General features: G+C 42.9%; 1 protein-coding gene across 1 annotated transcript in view; it reads right to left on the bottom strand.

Annotated features, from left to right (window-relative positions):
- Positions 1-1,069: 1,069 nt before the first annotated feature.
- The window catches only part of E2F7 (E2F transcription factor 7), a 34,522-nt gene continuing 8,889 nt past the window's right edge, over positions 1,070-26,702 (bottom strand). Inside the window, exons 4-13 of the mRNA XM_006197849.4 lie at positions 24,132-24,300; positions 19,799-20,089; positions 18,382-18,540; positions 16,776-16,910; positions 12,373-12,558; positions 11,777-11,849; positions 9,057-9,555; positions 7,565-7,820; positions 5,589-6,010; positions 1,070-4,062 (exon numbers count right to left, since the gene is read on the bottom strand). Of these exons, the coding sequence (XP_006197911.1) occupies positions 3,892-4,062; positions 5,589-6,010; positions 7,565-7,820; positions 9,057-9,555; positions 11,777-11,849; positions 12,373-12,558; positions 16,776-16,910; positions 18,382-18,540; positions 19,799-20,089; positions 24,132-24,300 (2,361 nt within the window). The 3' untranslated portion in view covers positions 1,070-3,891. The remainder of the gene's footprint in view (positions 4,063-5,588; positions 6,011-7,564; positions 7,821-9,056; positions 9,556-11,776; positions 11,850-12,372; positions 12,559-16,775; positions 16,911-18,381; positions 18,541-19,798; positions 20,090-24,131; positions 24,301-26,702) is intronic.

The raw sequence follows: 26,702 nt of genomic DNA, 5'->3' as shown, positions 1-26,702 counted from the left end.
GTGGGTTACCCTCATTGACCAGATTTCAAGGGACACTGGGAGACAAAACCAAGTTGCTTTCACAGTTACCCCATGGGTCCTGTTTCCTGTTTGTTCAATGCGCCGCTTACACCGTTAAAAGACAACAAAGACAGGCATGTGTGAGAAGATAATGGTGGATGCCTGCAATACAGCTGGGCCGTTATAACATGCCACTAAATATTTGCTGGTAAAATCCTAATCCTGGCGTATGTGCAGCAGCAAATTTACCCTGGGTTATTTTATATATATATATCCTGGGCTATTTTATATACATCTTAAGATGAAGGCTGAAGACTGGGACAAGAAGTGATGTGATGGGAGAAAGAGGTCACAGAATAAGGAAGGCTTGTGCATCTTTTATCTGAAGCTGGTACCCACGGAAAGCCCGCTGGAGGCTGGCGAAGGGGTAAGCTCTGTTGGCGGGGGTGGGTGTCCTATGGTGCCTCCATGCATCATTTTGGGGACGTTTACTGAGTCTCAAGCTTCGGGCTTGATACTGGGGTTTCAAAGCTGTTATCTTCCCCAGCACTTCACAATTTAGCAGGGGAGACTGACAACCGTGCAACCTGACTGACTCTGGAGATAACAGCGAGCTAAGGAATGTCAGACTAAGTCGGCCTGGAGGTTTATTTAAGTGAGGGTTAACAGCAGAATCTGGCTTTGAACTAAACGTGGGCATTTGCTAGGCTGAGAAGCATGTAACGTTGCAGATACCACGGGAAGTCAGGGTGGTGGTCTGCATTCACCTGTGACTCTTATGTTGGAATCGCATCAGGATCATTTGGAAGCACCAAACCTCCAGTGATTCTAACTCCAGTAGAAATCCGAAGCTCAATAGCATAAACTCTCAGCCCTCCCAAGCTCTCACGTGATTCTGATGCAGTAAGTTTTGGCGTTTGGGAACCACCGGAAGTTCTCAGCAAAAAAATTCTGACTTGGATTTATGAAGGCTTGGGTGGCTGTGTTGCAACTATGAATGGTTTTACTGAAATTGGTCCCCACAGAAAAGCCCACCAACAAACGCAACCAACATCACTTGTGAAAAGAATTAACTTTTATTGCTATTTTATAAAGCTTAATACTTTTCTAAAAGAAAAACAATTCTTCTAAAAGAAAAATTATGTAGATCATATAGCCATTAGAAGAAATAGCAGAGCTGAGTAATGTGAAAAAAGCAGTATGCAGCAATAAAATTAATACCTACATAAAACTAGCAGTGCAATAAGATAAAGCAGAAAGCAGCTTTACATTAGGGGAAAAAATTATTTAAATACAGAAATAGCACCTTACAAAAAGGAATTGAGAAATGTAAACTTGGTAGGTAGATTCAAGTATAAAAGTTACACCCCCAACTCTTGTACCAGAATGAAAGGGTTTCAAAAACCCTGGACGGTGTGGGGCACCCACGCCTCCCTCAGTGCCAACTCAAAGCTGCATTTCCTTAGCACAATCACCAACAATCTTTTTTTTTTCTTTTTCTTTTACTAAATTATACAGCAATGGACTGAAGATTGCCACGGCTTCTTCACTACCCCAATATCCAAATCTAGCTTAGCTGCTCCAGTACCATCAGTTGCTCTTTAACAAACAGACTGACTTTCCTGACGGAAACAACCACTACATTACGATTTTATTTTCACACATCACAGAGCCACATGAAGAAGTAAGGACTGAATACAAAAGGAATTTGTTCTTGGTTTTCTATTGCTCGCAGAATCATAGTCTCATTTATGGGTTTGCCTCTTAACACCTCTCAAGAACTGTGAATTCTCTGAGGTTTATGTGGTCATATCGTGAACCGAATTAAAAAAAAAAAAGACAGCAGAGAAGTTAAATCAGTGGGCTTCCCATGACAGTGAGGAGAAAATCAATCTGTTTTCATCTAAACGTAGACCTCTCAAGTGAAAATATTTTGTGGAAGGGCTTAAGCATGATACATTTAAAATGCACACACCCTGTGTAGATTTACACGCTGCGTGTCTTATAATCTACTTGAAAAAGGCATGTTTTTGTTTTGATCGGGAACCCATCATATCATTTCAGGGTAATCTTTATCATGCAGTTAGATTAGATTAGCTCATGATAAGAATAACACTTTTTATCTGTTTAACTCTAGAGAAGACTGTGAAAAAGGGAGAAAAAAATACCATCTTGTAAACTTTAAAAGTTTAGTGTTGACAAACATTGTATATAATAGCAAATTTATTTAATCTGGCTACCTACCTCAAGTCTTCAAAAAAACCTTGTGGGGGTAATAAGGCTAATATTATCCTGTAGTTAATATAAAGCTACTTTACTCAGACTCCCGGAGTCTCTTAAATTAATATTTTCATTCTTTCATAGAACATTTTATTGGGTCCCCAAATAAAAATAAAATAAAATCCTGCACTGAGATTCCATATCTAAGAAGTTTAAAAAAGGAGAAAGGCATAAAGAAAGGAAAGTGTGAAGGAAAGAAGGAAACCAGGAAGGGAGAGAGGGAGGGAGGAAGCCATTTGCTCTGAAGAGACAATGAATAACACAGCAGTACATCTAGGGACACAAAGATCTAATCTGGCAACTTCATGAAACCCTAAAGTCACACAGTTTAACAGAGGGGTATTGTGTAAGTCTGCAGAACTGTATTCATGCTAGAACAATGAACCCCTGCACTCCTGGTTCTTATTTTGTAGAAGTACTCTGAAAAATAACTCTAGTTTGAATACCACTCTTGGATACTGAACATAACATGTCCATCTTCCCTCTTACCCTTCCGAACAGGAAGAAAAAAAGTAAAAGAAAAAAAATTAAAATGTCACCTATCACCCTATAGCAATTTCTACATCGTCACTCTTGACAATCCTACCCAGAAGTCCCGACCAGGTTCCAATTTTCCAGATAATTCCTTTCTACCATCCTGATTAATTCAATAAACAATTGTTAGAAGGCACCCCATACCCGATACTCTACAGTTAACATTTAAATAAAAAACCCACAGAGGCACATAGTGAAGGAAACTGATCATCGTCGGATTTTTACAAACGAACAGTAAGACTTCACCACTCACATAGTTAATGAGAAGCAGCTATCCGGCTGCTAGAGTTCATCATGGTCTCATGCCCAGAGAGGGTGAGCACAGTTCATTATACTAGAGCAAAGTGTATCCTTCACAGGTATTTTGGTCTTGACATTGGTCATGTGTAGACATTTATCCACATTATTACTAGGTTGTAAAATAAGTGCAGGGCAAATTATAGGAAAAAAGTATCAACATTCATGTCGTCACACCCTGAAACACATGTGTTTTTTTGCTGTAGTTGTAAACTTTTTTGCACTCGATCCCATTTCAGGAACAAAATAAATAATACCATAGGATTCACAACTGAAGTTGGCTTCCTGATGAAGCCGAAGGAAGCAGTAGCTTTCTTAAACTGCAGAGAGGAAGTTCCTCTCACCACACATCTACTCAGGGTGAGGGGAAATATGTGCCCAGAACTCTCACCCTAGTTAAGTGCTAGACGCACCCTGCCCCTGCCACCTTTACAAAACCCACAAGGCTTCAGGAGGTTGTTCTAATCGACTTCCAGCAATAAAGTGAATCTTGAATCAAAACCACAAAAGTCAGTTGCTGCTTTCACGGTGACACCATGCACAGAGTCTGGACTCGCACTGGTATTAAATGCATGATTAATAACAATGATTTTCAGGAAAACAGATGCTTCATGATGACAGGGAGATAACATTGGAAGCAGTGATGTGGGAGAGAGGAAGGATGCGTGCTGAAGTCCGGGTGGTTTGCATCCTGGTTTCTGTTCTGCATTAGGACGTGACCTGCAACACAGACGACATTCAGGGGGCTCTGTCCCACCCCCTGCCGGGCAAAGCGTCAGGTCAGTCGGCCCCGCCGCTGGGTATCTCGAGTCTCCTCTGCGCTGAGCTGGTGTTTCGTGACTGATTCCTTTCTCTTCTCCTAAGGACGGGGTCCCCGAGGCTGCCAGGTGTCTTGAAAAATGTCTCTCGGTGTGTGCGTCGTGTGCTTTTGGGGGTCACTGGAACTGGTGACTGAAATAAGAGGGAAAAAAAAAGTAAATAAAAACAGAAGTGAAGTCCAATTGTTCCCAGTCTCTGAACTGGAAGCCCCTTCTAAACCTATATCCTTGTGACCCCTCTGCAGGTGTTCCATCCTCTTTACTTTTCTGTCACACTCATCTGATGTATCTCCTTCAAAACATTTAGCACAGTTGGAAACTGACTTATTTTGTGTACAGAAAGGCAGCCTCATGAAGAGGGTACATGTGTGGCACTGGCGCCTGGAGCCAGGGCCTGGGCTTTGCCACACTAGCTGTGTGACCTTGGGCAAATTACTTAACCAGTCTGTCCCTCAGTTTCTGCATCGTACAATGGGATGGTAAAACTTCACAGGGTTGTAAGAATTAAATGAGATATCTATTAAGCGCTTTAGATTATGCTGGGCAAAGTGTAAGTATATGTGTCTTTGCTCTTTTTGTTTACTTGCTAATATTTATCCTCTCATCTTATTACTTTTTTTAATTTTAATTTTTTTCGGGGGAGAGGTAATTAGGTTTATTTATTTATTCTTAATGGAGGAACTGGGGATTGAACCCAGGACCTCATGCATGCTAGGTGTGTGCTCCACCATTGAGCACCTGCCCCCCTCTTATGTTCTATATTTATCCCCTTAATGTGCCCTAAAAGGGCAGGTATCATCCTGTTTACTGTTATATTTTTACTGCCTAGATCAGTGCCTGGCTCTTAAGTGGTGATCAAAAAGCTTATGTTATAATTGCTTTGTTTAAAAACTAACATGTTTATTTCAATGTCTAGCAAATCTTTGAGACTTTGAATTATTTGTCAAAAGTAGTTTTGGCTATAACATAACTTTTTCTGGGAGAGAAAGTAATTACTCCTGAACAATGTCTAATGTATAATCAGAATTCAACAAATGCTTATTGACTGAACTACAGATGGAGTTTAGGGAACAAATATAGTGCTGATTAATTTATACTGATTCTATACACTTATATATGTCCATTTGTAAATATTTTATGTGAGTGTATACACACACACACACATACATACACATCAAGGTAAACTGGATATATATCCACGGCCTTTTAAACACTACATTTTAAGAAATGATAGATGCTAAAAATACTTTGAGCTAGTATCAAGACTTCTGTTTCCCATGATTGTTTCTATAGCTGCACAATTAAAATTCAGGGTGGTTTCCTTTACTGACCTAATCAAATGAGAGCCTGAAGAAATCATCTGAATATTCAGCATTCATCCAAAATCCCCCTGAACTGTGCTGTAAGTCCCTTCTGACTGTAAGAAACAGACTGACAACTAAAACTATCTTTGCCTTTAAAGCATACGCTTTCCTGCCTGAGGTCTCAGTGCTTTTAAAACAAGCAGATAACCCTGGGTCTACGATGGAAGCCTGGCAGAATCTGACCTAGAGCCCTCGTCCTATGTTGTTTGACTGAAATCTGATTAAATGCAGGCAAATCTCATCCGGGAGTGATGTGCCTTCTTGTGCTGAACTGAAATGAAACTTCAGGACTCACCTGTTGTAATTTTACCACAGAGACCGAATGTCCTCCATAAACGGGGGATTCAGGCTGGATGATGCTGTGTGATCTAGACATCACTGGACTCAGGTTAAGTGAGCACGGACCGTGAAGCTGAGGGTCTGCGGAGGGGAGTGCCGACGATTTGGGGTTAACCATGGCGGCAGGGCCGATGAGAAGATGAGCTGTTGATCCAAGGCCAGGCAAGCCAAAATTCACAGGTCCCGTGCTCGGGAGAGCGCTGGGAGCGGAGGAAACCGGCCCGGGCATCGTGGGAGAATAGAGAACAGGGAAAGGGCCCAGTGTCGGCGATGGTAAGACCATGCATGGGACACCGAGTGGGGGAAGCTGGCCTGAAGGTGGTCCCACAGCATGGGGGTTCTGAGTGCCAGGTAAGAGCACATTGAAGCCATTTAATCCTGAAACAGAAGCAGAACAAGGTGAAAGTCAATGAGCTTCCATCCTTCAGGGTCCTTTCAACAGGAACCCACAATAAACCAAATCCCCGCCCCGCCCAGGGCAGGCCAGCCCTCTCCGTGCCCTCCCAGCCTTACACCACTCTCTGCAGCACTGGCCACGACTGAAATCCCACATCCACCTGTGTGACAGCTGGGTGGATGCACGTGTCTCCTGAGGGTGTTTATTAATATGAGCTCCACTGAATCCAAGTTGAGGAAAGTGAATTTGGAAGGGGAAAATAATGTTTCTTTTTACAAACTTCTAACTGAAATTTCTATTTCCCTCAGTTAACATCACCGGCCACAAATCACAACAGCATAACAGGACCTTGAGTTTATCACAAGTAAAAGGCCTGGGTATATTCATGTAACATTACAGTGCCGGCAGGTTTCTTAAGAGAGTGTTAAGCTCACCACAACTTTGAAGTTACAAGAGGACTGGACATGCTGTCAGATCCTTTTATTACTATAATTTAAAAAATTCATTTTCTAACTGTCTTTCAATATAAATGGCTTCCTGTATAATCCTATGTATTTAATTCTGTGCATTTGTAAACATTCTGAGGAGGATTCCACAGGCTTCATCATGGTCCAAGCGTCCATGGCCTGTGCTGGGCTGTCATTTTCATTCCGAAGAAGCCAAGTCTGTTTTTCGTTAATCAATGTATCCGCAACACTGAGTATCATTCTTAGATTGAGCCCTCCCAAAATATTTGCTGAAGGAATAAAGGATGTTTTCTAGATAAATGATGACAAATACCTACCTAACCTATGAAGCAAACAAGGAATTGAAGAAAATCACCTTGTCTCTTAGCATGAAGAGCCACTCCGTGTACATAGTGCATATTTTAAAAATTAGGTATCTGTTATAGTTCAGTTTTATTTCCAACGAATTTAGCATTTACTGAGTCTTACCAGGTGTCAGGCACTATTATCCTAAGTGCTTCAGATGTATTATCTTATTAAATTTAATGCAATTTTCACGGCACCCCTATGAAGCAGGCGCTATTATTATTCGTTTTACCAATGAGGAGGGCTGAATACTTAAGTTCACGCAGATCATGAGTGGTTTGAAGGTCCAGCCCTCTCACTCCAGACCTGGCACTCGACCACAACGACATGTCACACTTGCGGGTATTTGTGAGATCAGCACGCTACCAGCACACGGTGGCCAGTAGGTTCCTGTCATTAAATGGAACCAACGCCAGATTCAGCTGAACGATAAAAACAGAATCACCTTTGGAGTGTGTTGTGCCTTTCCACCAAGTAAAGTTGAATGCATTGAAAATAAATTCCCTGCCCTAGTTACTTTCTCACTATCCTTGAGATGGGGGAAAGTGAAAACAGCCCCTAACTACATTTCATCGACGGAGAAAGCAATGGGGCCGGGGTGAAATGGCTCAGAAGCAGCTCCTAAGTGCACCAGCTGGCTCAGGTGACGTGAACAAAAATTTAAAAACCCGCTTTATGACCCGACCGCCCCCAGGGACTGGAAGGTGTGATGACATCCCTTACCGGCTGGCGACTGCACATAAAGATACTGCAGCAAAGACGGCTCTTTGGCGCTTTCGTTTTCTTTCACAGGCTTTTCAATCTCTGTATTTCCTGAAGGATTCCCCCACTCAGAAGAAATGAGGCAGGTTGCGGTAGCCTTTCTTGAAACCTCCTTTGCAGCAGAAAGTTGGCCATCCACGTGAATGTCTTCGTGGGGTGCGGATCCCCTGTTACCCACGGCCTTGGGAGTGGCCACGACTGTGGAATCGGAGGGTTTCTATGCACAACCCAACCAGGGGCCAGAAGAAAGGCAAGTCAAAATCCTGGCAGGAAATTGTAGTAACAGCTCTCTCAAAATAGCTCACATACACACAAAAAGGTCAGACACAGCTGTGCGCCACCCTGACTTGTACATGTCACTTGTTTCTGTCACATTTATAGGGGTGGTCTGAAGGTCAGTGTCATGGCATGTGCTTCTGCAGGCTTATGATTCTCAGGCGTAGACATTTTACAGAGATTTTGATGATGGAAAGCTGGCCATGGTGTTAAGACTGGGAAATAAATTTCTGAGCTGGACCATATAAAGGGCTTTGATGCTACAGGTTTTTAGGAGTTTTGGTTATTTGAGACACACACACACACACACACACACATATATATATATATGTATACCAGTCTTTCCCTTCTGTTCTGTGACCCTGGGCTATATACAAAATTAGAAAAATTCATTCTGGCAAGAGAAAAGAACAGAGGAGGAAGGGTCCTAATTAATGGACTGAGTTCCATGAAGTGTGCCTTGCCGACCCTCTCCAAACGGCTGTAACGACAGTGCTGCTGCTTTCTGAGACTTTTACTGGTCATGTCTCATTAACCTCCGAATGGCTACTAAGCGGAGACACAGAAAAGCCAGATTTTTGTTCTTTTTATTTCATGGTTGGGGAAACGGGCCCTCTGAGCAGACCCGAGAGCTCTCAAATGGCACCAGCATGCCTGACTCTGGAACTCAGGTGCTCCCTGGATTAGCATGACTATGTCATCAACATGTTAAAAAAAAAAAGTATAGCAATAAAGACAGGGAAAGAACATACAAACATGCTAACCGTGATTGCCTCTCTGCTGGGATTATGGATAGGTTGTTTTGTTTTTCTTTATATTTTTTTAGCATTTCATGCAAAGTGTGACTTTTATAAAAATCACTTTTATTATAGTACTACTTTATGGTGGGATTTTTGGAGCGAGCAAGTCCTGGGCTATAGTCTTTCCCTTCTGTTCTGTGACCCCAGGCTATATACAGAATTAGAAACATTCGTTCTGGCAAGAGAAAGGAACAGAGGAGGGAGGGTCCTAACTCATGGACTGAGTTCCATGAAGTGTGCCTTGCCGACCCTCTCCAAACAGCTGTAACGACAGTGCCTCTGCTTTCTGAGACGTACTGGTCTACCTGTGTGTGTTTCTTAGGGAGGAAGTCTGGGCTCATGGACATCCGTGAACACATCCGCCCAAGCTCCCCTACCTTGGACATGACGAGGGAGAAGGGGCCGTCCTCGCAGTCCCTACTTTGTCTCTTCGTGGCCGGTTCCTCCTCCTCCTGGGGCTTCCTCTCCTCGCCGAGGCGCTTCTGAACCGAGGGTGGGATGGACTGCTCTGTCGCTGTGACTTCTGGGCCTCTGCTGTCCCTCTCTGCCCCCGGCCCCGGGGACGGTCCCTCCTGCAGGCTCCCGCACAGCATGAACAGCGAGGTGGAGGGCACGTACACCAAGGGCTGGCCGGCCAGCAGGGCCGGCTTCAAGCTCTCTGCATCTGAGGCCGCAGAAGCCAGGGGGACCCCTCCTTGTCCACTGACACCATTCTGTGCGGAGAAGGCCTGCATGTCCATTGGAGCCACAGAAAGTACGTGGTGGCCGAGAGGGTTAACACGATATGCAGAGTCAACAGAGAGGCCGGGGAAAGGAGCGGAGGTGTCCAGGTAGCTTGATGGAGGCATCACTCTCTGACTGGCAAGAGCTTCTTCCCTGTAATAAAAGATACAAAAGGGGTCCCATCAAGTTACCACCTTCTACCAACTCTTCTCTGCTTTCCTAGAGATGTACCAAGGCAGGGGTAAGAGCAGACAGCTCAGGCCGACAGTAAAGCTCACTCCTGAGCATCTATTAGCCAATCCCAGAGGGAGGCGACCATGCGATCTGAATGGGTGGCTAGGGATGGGGTGGGGGGATCTCAGATGTGGGCTAATACTGGCTCCTCCTCGGCCTCTTCCACAGCCAACCATTGTCATGTCACCCAGCAGGTACCCCTTCCCAGGCACAGAGATGCTATAATGACTGGCATAATGTTGCAGTGATTTTACATAATTATTATGATAACGCTTGCTCCCCCCAGTTGGGAGGAAAACTGAAGCTCCGAGGCTACTCAACCTGCAGAAGGTCACCCAGCCAGGCCTCACACCCAGTCGCCGTGAGAGGCCCTGGCTCATAACAGACTGGACCAAACTTCGATTTAAAGGACACATATAGTAAATGAAGTGGGCAGCGCGTGAGGAAATCAATTTATCCACAAAATTATTTTCTGTCATTCTGTCGCATTCTGCTCTGTATTACTACAGAATTTGTATGTAGCACATGTTCAAAATTAAGTCCCATCAATATACAAGATAAACAATGTCTGGGCCTTTTATATAGAAACATTTCCAAATACTAGAGAACATGTTTCTATTTTTAGTATATTTCTGGAATGGATGAGGAAAATCCTTTAAGAGTCCTTTGAGAATCAGTAGAGAGGTCAGGGATCTCTCTCAACTTTTGTGATGGAATCACTGAGAGCGATTTTACCCACAGTTTCGTCCCCTCACTGTGGGGAGTAAATGGAGTGCATGGGCCTGCAGAGATGAGTAAATCTCTCCAACCACAGGCTCCTTGGATGAGTAGGCACCGTCACTCAGCTCTGTGAAACCACGTGCCCGCACTGACTGTAGCGCCCACCCCCTGCCCTCTGGCCCTTCACCTTCAACCTCCCTGTCTCCACCAATAAGATCACCATCACCTGAGACCCAGGGGCTCTTGGTGATGCCTCTTTCTACTTTGGTGAGTCTTACGCTGATCCTCATCTCTTTCCATCTTCAGTGGACATGGCTTAGACTGTGAATGTTCTGTGATCTCCTGATCTGGGAGCCCTTCTCGACTTCCAATTCCACCTGCTTAAAGTAGCCACAGTCTCCTCCAGTGAACCTATGATAGCTCTCTACCGTGCGTCTGATAAATCCAAACTCTTCTTCCTGGCTTTCATGTTTTGCTTTGTTTGTTCGTTTGTTTCTTTGTTTTATGAGGGGGAGGTAATTAGGTTTCCTTATTTATTTATATTCAGAGGAAGTACTGGGGATCGAACCCAGGACCTCGTGCATGCTAAGCATGCGCTCTACCACTTGAGCTATACCCTCCCCTCTTCCCTGGCTTTCAAAGCCTTTTGCCAACTTGACCTACTTACCCCCAACACCCCAAGCTCTTCTTATAAATATTTCCTTGCACTATCCTACTTGGACAAATCATTATGGCTAAACTTGCCAGCCAATTTCCCACATACTCCCTGACCCAACAACCTGCTTCTTCCCACATCTGTCATTGTAAACCTCTCCTGTTCTCTTTAGCACTTCCTCTGATAATTTGATTTCCTTCAAAATCAAACCCGAAATGTGACTCAGACAGCCTAGGTTTAAATCTCAGTCTGTCACTGGTGAGCATTGTGACCTTGGGCCAGTTACTTAACCTCTCTGGGTTTCAATTTCCTCTCTGTAAAATGAGGACAAGAGGGCCAACCTCAAAAGGCTGTTATGATTAGATGAGATACATGTAAAACTTTCGAAACAGTGCCTGGTAGATCATAAACAAAGTTAGCTACGAGGATGACAAAGCGCTTCATGGGACTATGATGCACCATTTCTCAGCATCACATCAGTGGTGAACTGCCTTTCCTCAGTGTATTTGTCTTTTTATTTATTTTTTTCCTTGTAAGCTTTCATCGCCTAGGGGATACATTTTTCATACTTATGTGTCCCTGATGCCAAATTCCGCACAGTGTGGAGCATAAGGGGGGAACTTACAAAATTCTTTACAAACAAACGGCCGACTTTTGGGCAAGACCACTAAATTTTACTTTTTGATGGGTGGCATTTCAATTTAGTCAAAGTTAAGACTAGGAAATAGAAAAAAGCATACATGTTGTTTTAAAAAGACTACTTACTGTGACTTGTCTCCTATTTTCTGCCTGTAGACAGCTGCCAGACTTCCAATCTCTAAGGAGTAGCCCCCTGGTCCTAAAAAGGCAAATGAAAGTCTGACAAATACAGCAAGGGACTTAACCACAGCAGTTATACACAGCGGGGCTCATTATTCACAGCTGAGGGATTATAAGACTACCTCAGCTCCATTCTGGTTTTGATTCAAAGAGAGACACGCCCAGAAGCTAGCTCTTCATGGTGAATTCAGGTCTCATCAAGAATGAGTAAGAAAACAAAACAAAACAAGTATTGCTTTGTATGTCTGATGAATTTCTGTGATGCATCAGACAGGCCAACGATGGCAAACCAATTGATCTTCAACCCTCAAGGCCGACTATGATCAATTTCAGGCATGGGGCCATGTTTACACCCTGTGAAGTCACCAACACTTTTACCTGTCCCAAATCATTTCACTTTGGGTAAGTGAAAAAAAAAAACCCCAAACCAAAAACAAAACAGGCAGAGTCTAGAGTCAGCTCATTTCAAAATGCCAGTGCATGGGGAGGGCTACAGTTACATAGTGACTGATGGGTTCCATGGATTAAGTAGAGGCAGGTACCTTGTTTTTCTCTGTAAGGGCTGCTGGGCTCTGAGTTCACTTTCCTCTGGATCTTCTCAGAAGCCTGAACTGAGTTAAAAGAACCATGTCGAGCGAGCTTCTGTTTTGCACAGAACTGAATGTGGCCATATGTTTCTCTTTTCAATTCTGGTAGGACGGACGCAGAAACATCCACTAGTTCTTCATCTAAATAAATAAGAGAATTGGTAGTGTCGTTATACGCCTATAATTCAGGGTAATTTTAGCCTTTTTCAGATATGGCTTTGAGAACCTATAATTGTAGGGGATCTACCCTATACATTAAAAACTAAGACAAATCAAAGGAATTTTATAAGCCTTGTCTCAAACCCCAATTTCTTTTAAGGTACTAATTTTTTTTTAAAGTGGAGTGGGTGACTTTAAAGTAAATTGCATCCGTACGTATTCTAAAATTATCTAAACTTAGATAAAAGTAGAACAAGATGTTCTTCAACCCAAATTAGAATGGACCTGACATTTCAGATGCTTTCATTGGGCAGAGATATCAAAGGAAAAACCCAGCCATACTCAGCCCAATGTGCATATGTAGAGATTTTCACATTAATTGAGATCAGCCTCTTACGCTGCAGCTCTAGGGCGATGAGAGTAAGAATCCCTATTTTCTATTATTATGGTTTAATATTTCTTTGTTATGCAGTAGGAGGCTGAGCTAAGTGACCAAAGGAATAAAGTCAGCAGAAACCTCACGTGAAACAGTGAGGATAATAGGAGGCTGGGCCTTGGAGGCCCATTTTATGCCTAAACGAGCCTGTGTGAAATCAGGACAGAAATTCCTATATAGAACCCGGTCTATATTTCTAATAAAGAAATAGTCCCCATTGCTCAGATAGTTATTCCTACCCTGCTCATCTGTGCTATTTTTCTCCCTAAGTTCAAAGCATGAAAGGCCTAGCTAGCTAGACTTACACTTTCTAAAATACAGAAAAATTGAAAAAGAAAATCACCTTTATGGTTTTCTTTTCCTTATAACAAAAAAACCTAACAAATGCTCTGTTTGGAAAATCGGAACGTACAGAATCAAAAAGAAGAAAATGGGTCAAGACAGTAATAGGGATCATATTTAGCCTCTTTCCTGAAACAAATAAAATACTGGACAAAAATACTGGATAAAGTAATGGCTCTCAGGACACTGGACACCAAGACCTGAGGACAGTGATCCCTCAGAGACAGGAATCAAATGAGGAGAGCTCTGTGACTGCCCAGGCTTCCTGCCTAGAAAATGTTCTCAGGTTAGGGGACAGAGAGGGAGACCTAGGCAGAGCCTAGAAGTCTCCATAAGTTGAGGCAGGAGCTGGGAGTCCAGGAAAGCCAAGGCAGCTAGAGTCTGCAGGGCACAAAACCGAAGAGCAGTCATACAGAAAGCGTGCTGGACGTCTGCAGAGGGTCTCCCCCCTTGAGTACAGTTGTCCCTTGATACACAGCAGATTGGTTTCAGGTCCCCCCATGGGTACCAAAATCTGCAGATGCTCAAGATCCTTATATAAAATGGCACAGTATTTTCATGTAATCTATGTACATCCTCTAAACCATCTCTAGATTCTTTACAATTACTAATACAATGTAAACATTATGTAAATAGTTGCTGGTGTGCAGCAAACTTAACTTATCCTTTTTGGAACTATCTGAAATTTTCTGAACTGAGTATTTTCGATCCATGGTGGGCTGAGTCCCCAGATGTGGAACCCACAGATGTGGAGGGCTGATTGTATTCAGTGGAGTACTCATGCATGTGAGGACACTGCCCAAGGCCAGGGAAGGAGCCCTCACAAGGAGGAGAAGGAGAGTGTCCGCAGCTCAGACAGGGCTGAGAATAGTGCCTACTGCCGACAGTCAGAGTGGAAAAATGTCATAACTACGGGGCACTGGTTAGAACGCTGAAAAGGGTGTTGCCTCAGTAGGGGAGACAATGTGCTCAAGGCTAAGTGCGAAAGCATCCTGCCTGCAAAAGCTTAAAAGCAAGACCTGTTTCCAAGGAACTTCGCTGCATCCCAGAACAAAGTCAAGAACATTTTTAGGAAAAGAGAATTATCTAGCATCTAACAATTTATAATTCGCAGTGTCCGGCACACAATTAAAAATTACCTCACACACAAAGAAGCAGGGAAATATAACCATGACGAGGAGTAAAAATCAACTGAAGTGGACCCAAAAGTAACACACAGATGGTAGAATTAGTAGACAAGCACACATTCAAATAGATGCTATAAGTACATTCTATAAATTCAAGAAACTGAACATGTTAGGTCAAGACATCAAAACTAAAGACTCAAGTCAAACTTCTAGCGATAAAAACTACAATGTTGGAGATGGAAAAACACAGTGGATGAAATTCATGGCACATTAGGGAAAAAATTCATGGCTGCAAAAAAAAAAAATTGTGAACTTGAAGAAAGAGCAATAAACCCTATCCAAAAGGATACATTAAGAGAAAAAGAAACAAATGAACACAATGTCAGTGAGCTGCGGGACCACGTCAAGCAGCCAAACAACTAGTGTCTCCAAAGGACAGGAGGGGACAGAAGAAATAATGACTGAAGATTTGCCAAATCTGATGAAAATTTTAAATCCATAGATCCAAGAAGCTCAACAAAACCAAGTAAATGAGATTAAGAAAACTGTAACAAGGCTGACATAATCAAATTGCTTTTTAAAAATCAGTCTTAAAGAAAATATTGAAAGTAACCAGAGAAAAAAGACACGTTACATATAGAAGAACAGGATAACGACAGATTCTTTGTCAGAAATAATGCAAGATTTAAGACAGTGGAACGACGTCTTCTTCCAAAGACTGGTTACGACTCCTCAAAGCCAGCTCATTCCTCTGATTATCTTATTTTCCTTGACGATACCATCACCTTTGAATTCCTCCTCTTTTTCAGTCTTTTTATCTAAAGACCCCTCGTCACTTGTGCCTGTTACATCTGCTACAAATTCCTGGGCTTAATTTTTGAGGACTTCCAAAATGTGGTCCCAAGTGATCACATTTTATTTCTCATTATTCCTATCCTATGCCCTCCACTTAAATCAGGGTGGCTGTTTTCTCCAACACAAACCAGATATGTTCTCAGGTATCTGTTCCTTCCACCAAAAAGCTCCCCATTCCTCCAAAACCTAATAGTCCATCAGCACTTAACCCATTTCTTCTCTGAACTTCTACAGAGTCAGTACTACCATGTGCAGTGCTTCATAGTTCTCTGATTTTCAAATGTGTGCCATCTTTGAATCTCTCACGGCATGAGAATAGGCAGACCTCAGAGATATTGCAGGTTTGGTCCCAGACCACTGCAATGAAGCGAGTTGCATGAATTTTTTGGTTTCCCAGTACATATAAATATTATGTTTACACTGTATTGTAGTGTGCAATAGCATTGTATCTAAACAAACAATGCACATACCTTAAAAATACTTCATTGCTAAAAAAAACGCTAAGTGTCATCTGACAACACAGGGTTGCCAAAATGTTCAGTTTGTAAAAAACAGTGTCTGCAAAGTGCAATAAAACCAAGTATGTCTGCATAGGAATCACACATAGTCCATGCAGTAAGTACCTGCTGGGTTGAATTAATTATACTTGGTTATAAGTGGTTTCATCTAGATCCTAAGTGAATAATGTGTTACAAGCGAGGTGGAGAACTATATCTTTTATAAGCCTGGGTTAAGTGGCAGGAATTTATACTACTAAGACTAAAATTGGAAGGGTAATTTAAAAATCACTTTAATGGCTTTTTTTCCAGGCAGCATAGCTATATGTAAAGTAGTCGGCAGCAGAAGGATTCAGTCCTAACTGCTCACATATTACCTGTGAAAGAAGCAGGAGATAATACCCTCTTTGCTCTGGCTTTGTGAAATGATGACATTTGCAACCTTCTAAATAAATTGCAAAAAGGTGCTCATTACGGCCACACTATACTTAGACGCCCTCTCACCACATGTTAGTTTTGTGATGCTAACTGGTATAATTTTTACATTACCTGGAATTTCAAGGAAAAACAATGTTTCATTCTGCTAATGCAGAAACAACCAGAGTTCATCCGAAGTGTCATTTTTAATCCTCAGTCCCAAACTTCCAGGAACTTTGGAATAAAATAAAAAATGCGAAAGAGCTATGATTTAGTAGTTACAGAAACCGCCAGGTTCTAAGCTCTCAGGATTTCCCTTCCTACTGTATGTGACTGGACCAGCGTAAGCATTTGCAGACTAAGGCTCATTGTTCCAAGAGTGATGTCATGAGTCTAATGTTGGATGTGACGTGGGTGATGGGAAATGAAGGGGAAGATAAGACTCACTGTGTAGTATAGATGTATGACCTGGAAAAGGACCTGGGGATTATAAACAAAATGGTCCCAAGCAAAGCCATGCCTTACCGCTGGAGCTGAAGTCCACAGGTCCGATCCACTTGAAGGCAGGTTTACGGCCTCGCTCTTCTGTTACGTGCACTTTCTTTATCAGAGCCAGGCTGGTCAGAACGTTGGCTATGTCATAGAGGCGTCGTACCTTTGCTTGAAAACACAAAAACAGTTGTGGTCACACTATACATCAATCGGTCCGCGACACCATTACGTTTTAGTTTCTGTGACGGATCACTTTTCTCAGCCACCACATAAACCTCCAGCAGGAAGCAGGGGTGTCGGATGAGGAAACCAATGGATCTGGCGTGAAATCACCAGGGATTTATGTGTCTGATGACACTACTCAGGGAAGGTCAGTGTGTCCTTCCGTTTCTACAACTTCACACTTCTTGCAAGAGGCACCTGGTGACACGCAGGGAAGGCTGTGATTGCAAAAACACTGAGGGAGGGAAATGGGCTGTAATTAGAGGCTTAGGAAATGTCTTTCTGATCTGTGGCACGTCAGAAGCCGCTCTGAGTTTCTCCCAGCAGGAGGGGATGGCACCAGCTTCTCCAGGCAGCTGGGCTGTGAAAATGACAGGGATTCCCCAGAGCTTCCTGCGAGGCTGCACTGCTGGGCACACAGTCTGTCTAGGGCTCAAGGTTACGAGGTAGGACTGTGCTAAAGACAGACAGCGCCTTCCCCTTAATCCTGGTGTTCAGACCAACCAGTGGGGAAGGGAAGGGATGGGCACTCCCTGAGCCTGAAATGTTTGGGGAGAGACATTTGAAAATGCAAGTATTGGAGGAGAAATCCAGAGGCTTGGTAACACATTAAATGGGCATGATGGTGCCCACAGAGTAATTTCTATTCAAGAAATCAATTTACAGGTAGGATACCAACTTGAACTCAGGGCTAAGATCAAGCAAAAGGCTTTCAGTCTCATCCAGAAACATCAAGCATTCACCCCACATGCAATATTCTTTCCAATCTTGATACAGCTGGATTTTACCCAGGCATTTCTCCCACAGAGCAGCTATACTGCCAGCTGGAAACTAACAAAAAAAGGCTACAGAATGTTGAGCTGATGGTTTCCCAGGGCTTGAAAGAGCTACCAGCAGCCAAGGGCCCCTGGCTCAGGACTCAGGCTTGATGGGAAAGGAAGATGCACTGGGTGTGAATGAAACTTGTAGTCTCCTTGTCCGGCAACCGCGACCCACCACCCCTACCCTACCCTGCGCATTCCTCTGGTTCTTACCTGTAGACAACTTTCATGTCCACCCATCAGAAGAGTATGCAGGGGGCAGGGAAAAAAGGGAAAAAAAACTCAGACATTCTGTCTTGGATGCAGTGACACTAACGAGAAATGCAAAGCCTCGCACACCCTCCCTGACCTGCGTGCGTGGGACACTGTCCTGCATCCACCATCCACTCTGCCGAGGAAACGGCGTCGCACAAAACTTTCACAGGAATCCTAGTATGTGACTGCCTTACCTGTCACAGCTCCAGGAACCCTTGTGAAGGTAGGAAGGAGTGCACTTCTCAAAAAAAGTAATTTTTTCAATCTCAGAGGCAGAAAATAGCGACCTGGGAAATTCTACCCTTTCTGTGCGGATAAATGGATTTAATGAAGATGCTTACTTTTAAATTTACTGTGGTCTGGCGTATCTTGGCTTTCCTCTATCAGTATTTTGGCAGCCACATCAAGAGTAACAATCTTCGTTTTGGAGACTAGGAAGAGCATGACAAACTTCTGGCTCATGATTCTAAGAGATTTGTCCTTTCTACTGTTTGCAGATGCTACAAAGGGAATGAAACCAAAGCATCAAAACATATAATTTACCCCAAGAAAGACTGTACTTAACATTTGCTAGAACCATCTAACTCTACCAGCAGGCGGAAAGGTGACTCTTGTTTCCGGGATCAGCAGAAGCCGACTACACAAGACACATTCCAAAAGGATGGTTCAGAAAGAAAGAAGACGGATTTTCTTGCGGGTCATAAAATTACTTGATAGTAGGTATATGTTCTGAAATGCCTTATACTCATACTTCTTAAGACTTGAATCCATGAGGTAGTTTTCCTGAAGGAACTTTTGGAAAAGATTAAAGTTGAAGGATAAAAGGGTAGGGTAGGGATCAGGAACTTTTCCCAGAACATCAACTGTTCCCTCCAAGGCAAGGACTCCACTTTGGTTTCTCTGAGCCCACAAGAGCTAGAATGTACCCAAGTCTATCTACCTAGTAGGTGCCCACTTCTTCCACTGCTTTTCAGAAATAAGCGAAGAAATAAACAGTAAGGAAATAGGAGACACGGACGAGATGTGTGTTGCCACAGATGGCAAACCATCCCCAGTAGATGACTGTCTCCTCTGGTTATTAGGACAGCTGGCTCACGGGGTGGAATTAAAAGGCATGAGGCCGTCAGTGGAATGGAAACCAGGCCAACCCTTCCACTCCTGTTTCTTAACATTTGCATGTGAAATGTGGGGGATCCTTGCTCTTTATCATCTTAGCAATGAAGAGCAGGGGGAGAATGAAGATCAGAGGTTGGAGGAGAAACAGCATGACCATGAGCTGGGAGGGGAAGAGCAATGTGATACAAACGAAAAACAAAAATCTGCTCCAGTGAAAGCAGGTTGGCTATCTTTCTAATCAGCATTTTGTGCTAATGGGGTTCTTCTCTAAGTCATCTACTCCAATATATAATTTAAAAAAAATAGAACCCTTGGAAAAGACACATTCTTTCCAAGTAAATTTTCTCGAAAGGCCCACAAGTAGGCATCAGCACAGGGCTGTCAATCTGAACTGGGAACTCGATTAGTGACTGACAGTCCGAACACACCCAGTACCAAGTGAACTGCCACCAGACGGGCTTTGAGTGAGGTCGTGCGGGCAGCCCAGGCGCGAAGCCGTCTGCCTCCCTGTCCTCAGCAGACAGAATGAGAGGACCCCTCCCTCCAGGGTTGTCGGTCTGGCCCTTCCCCCCTCACCAGGGAATCTCTCAGAAGAGACCATCACCCCCTCTGCCGTTACTCAGGTGGCTACAGTGGACTTACAGGAGGGATAGTCCGGTTCAGAGAAGTCCAGTAACTGATGGTCTTGGGAGTCTGGACAGCCGTCTTTCTTCCGTTCTCCAAATTTATAATCCATCAGGTCTAGCTCTTTCTGCTGGAGGTGGGCCATCTGCTCTTCATACTTCTGCTCCTCTCCTAGTCTTTGGAGGTCCCGCAGGGTGCGTGGCAGGCTGTGCCGTCCGTGCCAGCCATACTGGTTCTTGGCCACCCGGCTGACCAGACTCAGAGACTCCAGCACGTTGACAATGTCATAAATGCGCCTCCTTTCAACGCCTGTTTGAAAAACAGAAGCCAGCCATCATCATGCCAATGAACATGTCTGAGTCTACATTTCTTGAGGGCCTAAGCCTTGTCTGTGAATGATTTTGTAGGCTCCTTTGCCCAGCACGTCCGGATGCTCAACAAATTCACCCTGTAAGAATGCAAGCCAACAAAAATTGTGTTTCTTTTTTCTTCTTGGGATTCAACTCTCGACAGGCTTAGGATAAACATCCACCTTGAGATGAGTAATAGGTCCATCTCTATTAAGTAAATAGTAGGGCAACTCTTCTTTGGATGCGTTGGGCAAACCACATAAACATTTCAGCGTGCTAAAGCCGACTGGACTGAGCAACACACATCACAGGAATGAGTGCCTGATGAATGCTGGACGGTTGATTCTGACGTGTATTCCTAATTATACAGGAATTATATCTAAAACTGTGCCCAGTAACTGTTATCTTGTTATTGGACAATCCTAGCCTTTCCTGGAGTTTGAATGATGTGAAAAAAATTACCTTGTTAATTCTCTTAATGGCCAGCGAGGAAAACAGATAGTAAATACTGTTTTTGATTTTGCCCTGGAAACTCAGGAGTCAAGAGCTTGGGCACCCGCTTCTCAAGTTGCTGGAGGAAGCTATTTCCAGGGCTGGAGCCACAGACGAGTCTCCCTCTGCATATCACAGATATTGACAAGTCTCCCTGGGCTCCCGTCCACCATATCCCGCCAAACAGCCCACCAGTAAAGCACAGAGGATCTAGCACAGGCCAACCATCAAGTTCATCAATTCCCTATCCACTTTCCCAACGTTCCCCAAATAGCTAGGATTGTGAGCAGTCCATTAAATTTACTAAAAATATTTACAGTGGTTAAGTGTAGGGGCTTCAGGGTCAGACTGCCTGGATTTGAATTCCTGCATTATCCCTGAGCAGTTGGGTGAGCCTGCGAAGTTCTTTAATCATTCGGTGTCTTAGTATTTATCTCATAAAGTGATGAGGATTACATGTGACCATACACTTATAAGGGTTCCCGATAGGTGTTAATTTATCTACTTTGTGTATTATTTTTAGATACTTCCTGCGTGGTATTGGACACCTAAAATCCCTACTAACAGAAGAGGTGATGGTAGAAACAGATTTTTAAGGTCTCCCATCTGTGTCTCATCCTGTTATGCAACAGGCAGGCCTGTAGGCTTTTGGAACCCACTGGCTCCTTTTGCTCTTGTCTAAGTATCTGTAACAGAAGCCTCCAGGCATCTCCCAGAAAACTGGCCCAGCTACAAAAATGCCTCCTTTCTCTTCATTTGCCAGGAGCTGTTATATAATCAGGGCAGCTCTTGGCCCTTCAAAGATTTAACATGAGAAATAGACCAAATTACAGTGAAAACTGTGGAGCTGAGAGGAGGTTCTGTCACATGCATGAAGGGGCATTTTGCAGTCCATCAGGACATTTCGGCTCATGACCGTGAAAGGCTCTTCACCCTCAAAAGCTCAGGCTTTTGCGGTGCCAGATGCCGGCTGGAAGGTGCTGGCAGGAGCAGTCAGCGGTCCCTTGTCCAGATCCGCCTGGTTCCTTATTCCAGTCTGTTTTCATATATTAACATGTCTTGTTTAGAGCGTAACATTCTATAAACCTTCCCATTAGAAATGTCATGTGAATGCAACTGAGACACCCCAGGGCCAGCCATCTGCCCTGCTGTTGTGTTATTTTGTATTTGATACAAGCTGTTGAGTCTCCATCTAGTGGCTGGACACCCCAAGAAAGGAAGAAATAACAGATAAGCAATAAAGGAAGATTTGGACCACTTGGAGAGTAAGATGATGCCTGATATGCACAATGGGTGTTTAGTAGGCGGCGCTGGCAGCAGCCACTGTGCAGCTATTTGCCTGAATAGTCAATCACTCACCTTTGCAACCCGGACTGAGTAAAACCATCCACCTGCTGGGTGCACTAAAAAGTTCCATTTCACAGGTTTCGTGACCTGTAGGTTACTCTGGGGCTTGACTGCTCAGGAAAGCTTTCCCTGGCATTCAGCCTTCTTTTTCTTTTGTATTCAGTGCAATCCTGTTAATCCTAGTTATGGCGTTAGTTATGCCTACGAGCCTTTGTTACCATGCTTCCCTTGTGCCCCAACTGAACTTACCAAGAACATCTCAGCCCAATAAGTTTCCTAGGTTGTGTAATTCTCCACTTACTAAAGTCACTCCCAGTTCTTTGAACTTCTTACCTACAATATCAGTATCAAATCTACATGAGACCAGAAGTTGGGAAACGTGCAATTTGAATGCTCTGCACAGCCGTGGTTAAAATGTGGCTTATAGCTTGTGACCTGGAATGTAGCAAGGAGTTCAGATTTAATCCCAAGATAGTCACCCCTGAAATAGCTTGTTTTTTGATCTTACACGAAGAGAGATGGCAGGTTCATCTGGTAGTTCTGGGTAGTCATGAGATAGGAAGCTGCTGCAAAAATCCTTGGAGTTCTGCCCTGGGAGGTTATAATGTGGGGATCTACAGCCCATATGAGAATAGGCTCCTGCCCTCCCGGGGACCTGTCACGTAGCCTTCCCGCATCTCATCTTCTGTCTTCTGCACTGACATCAGTGCAAGGCCTCTTGATGAAGGCTGCGTATATGCAGGAAGTTGGCTTCATAAACCCCAATGAGAAAGATTATATGATCTGACGTTTCTCCTTCATCCCCTTAAGGCTAGTTTCCAGGACGCTCTGCCTCCACTGTGTCTACACCAAGCCTCTGTCCAGCTGGCTCGCTTCCCCTTCTTGTTTCATTGCCACCGATGACAAAATGCTATATTCTACTTCTGGGTTCCAAAACGGCTCCCCCGTCCAAGCCCTCTGCTCCCTCTTCCTAGCTATAGAGGTTGACAGGATGGGGATGGGGGAGGGTGCCTCTAATAAAAGCTGAGCAGAAACCATTCCACATAGCAGAAGAGTTACCCATGACAGGCCCTGAGCTGGGCACATTACGGACATTGTCCCCAGTTTTGCTAAGTTTCTGTAAGGTAGGTGCTATAGTCCCTACGCTCGGGATGAGAAAAGATTAATAACTTTTTAAAGCTCTTGTAGCTTATAAGTTAGATAGCTGGGCTTCAAATCCAGCTCTCTCTGACGCAAAGTCCAGCCTGTGGTCTTCCTATCATAATACATTAGATCCTCATTATTTCAATTTCCAGCAAATAAAATCTTTTTAGCCATCAGTTTGAATAATTCAGGTTGACAGTCATCTACTGAGTCACATTCTCTGGGCTATGGGAAGATACAGAACTAATAAACAAACTAAAAATTTAATCTATCACAAAGCCTATTGGGCTGATTTCTTCGAGACTTTTTTTCCCCTTTATGTAAACCCTCCTTGTTTCTTAAGGGGACACTGTCACCTTGAAATCATCATGATTTCTCCTTATTTACTGATTGTCAACAGTATGTTCATCCTGAAACCAATTGCAGTCCGTGTCCACCAGGGGTCTCTGTTCTGAATCATCTGTCTACATATTTATAGCCCGGACACCCTTGCTCATTCCACCCACCCATGCCATGTGAATCCACGTATTCCTCTTTGTTATAAGGCTTAGCTGTCTGAGTTATATCCAGATGTGCTCTTTCTAGTTTGGCAGATTTGCTGTGAATATCACAGTGTAGGGCTTCAAATATAATGCCCTTGCTTTATAACAGAAATAACATCAGTTCTGAACTCTATCCTGCTTTTAAAATATGCAGGATATTTCTAAATGTCCTTTTAGTCTATCTGAAATAAGGTGGAATTAAGATACTAGATATTCATTTGTAATGTGAGTCTTTTGTAAAAAAAAATTTTAAGGTTAGGAAAACCAAACTTTTGTCTGACCTTCAGGCCTAGAAGTCTCCCTGGAATTCTGTGCATAATGATGAGAAACTTGGTGATGACAGGAGAAAGCTCTACCTGCTCCTCTGTCCTGACTCTACTTAATAGAGGAGGCGATCTGGAGACTTTGGCCTGCCCGAGGAAATCGGTTTCCCGCTGTAACTGGAGACAGGCCTCCAGGGGATCTAGTGATACGTACCGAGACTGACAGCAACTTCATCTAAGGAGATGGTAGTTTTCTCAGTTGACAGTGGATAACTTGGATAGCGAGCTAGAAACTTCTGGCACAGGAGTCCTAAGCTTTTCTGTTTCCTGCTTGGCCTTTGCTTTTCAAATTCGTCCACAGCACTGTCCCCAAGGACATCAAGCTACAGAGAGCAGACAGAAGGGAGGGGGGAGATGTCACTGTTAACAGCCCAGTGGAGAAACTGCGGTGGGCGGTACTGGCGAGTTGAGGGGAGTATCCCCATCTGTACTGTCCTAGATCCCGGTAAAAATACATTTCCTAATCCAATTTTCTTAACATTTTACCTACTGTTTTCTCTGAACTGAACTTTTTCTCTTTGGCAATCTGAGGCTGAGTCTAGGGGTTAAATTAAAAAATGAAGGAACAATGCGGTCATTTGTAGGCTGTTACACCTGTGCTCCTAGTGTGTTCATTACACTGAAGATCAGCACTACTGGGAGCACGTTAAGAGATGTAAAACCTCAGGCCTCATCTCAGACCAGATGTATCAGAGCCTATCTTTTCCTAAGATCCTGCGTTAAGTCCTCTTAACATGGAAGTCTGAGATGTACCAGCCTGCACAGTGTCACCAAAATCTTATTTTTCACAATAGACCAAGGGTGGATGGAAATGAACAAGGGCAGCTAAATCTTATTATTCATTTTTCTTTCTTATTCTAAGTACATTAAACTAGTGCCCTTGTCTTACTAGCCCACTTTTAAAAAAAGCTCAATTCAAGCCCCAAGAAAGTAAAAGATTTTTCCATGAACATATTCAAGGAGAAAAGCAACATGATTATCTCAATAGCTTCAACACGACTGTAGTTCTTCTTAGCCCAAACTGGAAACAACCCAAATGGCTACAAACCGGAAAATGGATAAAAAACTCGTGGTATATATTCATGTAATAGAATATCATACAGCAATGAAAATGAGAAAACTATAGCTACATGCAAGAACACAGATGCATCTTAAAGGTGTGTGTTGATTGAAAAGGCAAGTCCCAGAAGACTACATACTATGGTCATCCCTTAGTATCCACAAGAAATTGGTTCCAGGACCACCCCTGCCATCGACATCACAATCTGTGGATGCTTAAGTCTCTTATACAAAATGGAAATTGTAGTAGGCAATGAAATAATAAATACACATTGTGGAGAGAGGTTACCTTGTGGGAGAAGTAAATATAAATTGAGTATTACTCTGGTTTTTGGGTTGGGGGGCAAATTCAAGAGTATTAAAGATATTACATACATAAGTAGATTTTATATGACCAGTCTAGCAAAAGGTAATGAAGAATTCATTTAAAAAAGATATTAAAACATTGTTTTAAAGCCACTCAAATTTTAGGCATTTACTTCCCAGTCATAGGGAACAATTCTAATGACTGATCATTTAAAAATCTCCCAATAAATCTAGGGTAGAAAAACAACAATTTACTTGTTTTAGGGGCAAATAAACAACTAGTTCTATTAAAGTAAGATACCAACAGTGTTCTCTCGTGAAAGAAGTCACTAACAATTCCTATTGCGTGATATTTACTTTGTTATTTTGTCAAGAAAGTGAAAAAAACAACTAATATTTATATACCTTTGATGCAAAAAGCATACTTAATGTTATGTAATTCTTATAGCCCTCACGGAACTAGGGCAGGTACCATGACTCCATTTTACAGATAAGTAAACTGAGGTGCAGAGACCTTCAGTGATTCCCCCCACTCACCTGGGTAGTGATTTAAACCCAGGGTCTCTGAAACAAAGCCCCCTTATATGATACGTTCCACATCAAATATAAAATGGAAAAAAAGCCAAAGAACAGTCCAGACTTAAAAGACAAACTGAAATATTTTTGGCTTTAAGCACATAGGAACTACTCTTAAAAACTATGATTTGTATTTAGTTACATGAAGGAATCTGTTGGTTCTATCACCACAATGAAGTGTGTAGCAGATTCAGTTCATTTTGTTCTATTGATTTCAAGTTGTAATTTGGGACTTTTTAAATCTTCCTTCCCAATTCCTTCATGTTGGTCATTTTTATAGCTTAAAAAATCCGCCAAAAGGAGAAAAAAATGGGAGACAACACTCTGATCTGTGAGTGACTTTCATTAGCAAGTCTGGGAAAGAGTTCGATGGGGGAGTGAAAATTATTGACCACTGATTTTTAAAAAAAAAAAAAGTATAGATATGCTACTTATTCAGTAGGCCTGGTTCCCTACAGGACAGCTAACTTAAAGATGACTTAACCGTAAAGCCCTAAAACAATGAACTGAACATACTTGAGAATCACAAAATTTCCCAGCTCAAAAATCTGTAGGTTACTATTACCCTTAAAATTGGAGCAAGAATTATAATTCATGGCAGAGTTAAAAAAAATCCAAATTTTTCATTACATCAAAATTATTAAATATCATTGCTTAAAAAATGTATCATTTAAAAATGTATGCTGGTCAAGAGAGTATCAACATGGAAGAAAAGAGAGCACTCATTATGAAAAATGAAACAGAGGGTGGGAATTCCATTTCACTTGTAAATAAATAAAAAGAT

This window comes from Vicugna pacos, chromosome 12 (genome assembly GCF_048564905.1).
Source record: "Vicugna pacos chromosome 12, VicPac4, whole genome shotgun sequence".
In the NCBI taxonomy this organism is placed as follows: Eukaryota; Metazoa; Chordata; class Mammalia; order Artiodactyla; family Camelidae; genus Vicugna; species Vicugna pacos.
This window is presented reverse-complemented; position numbering and strand designations above follow the sequence as displayed.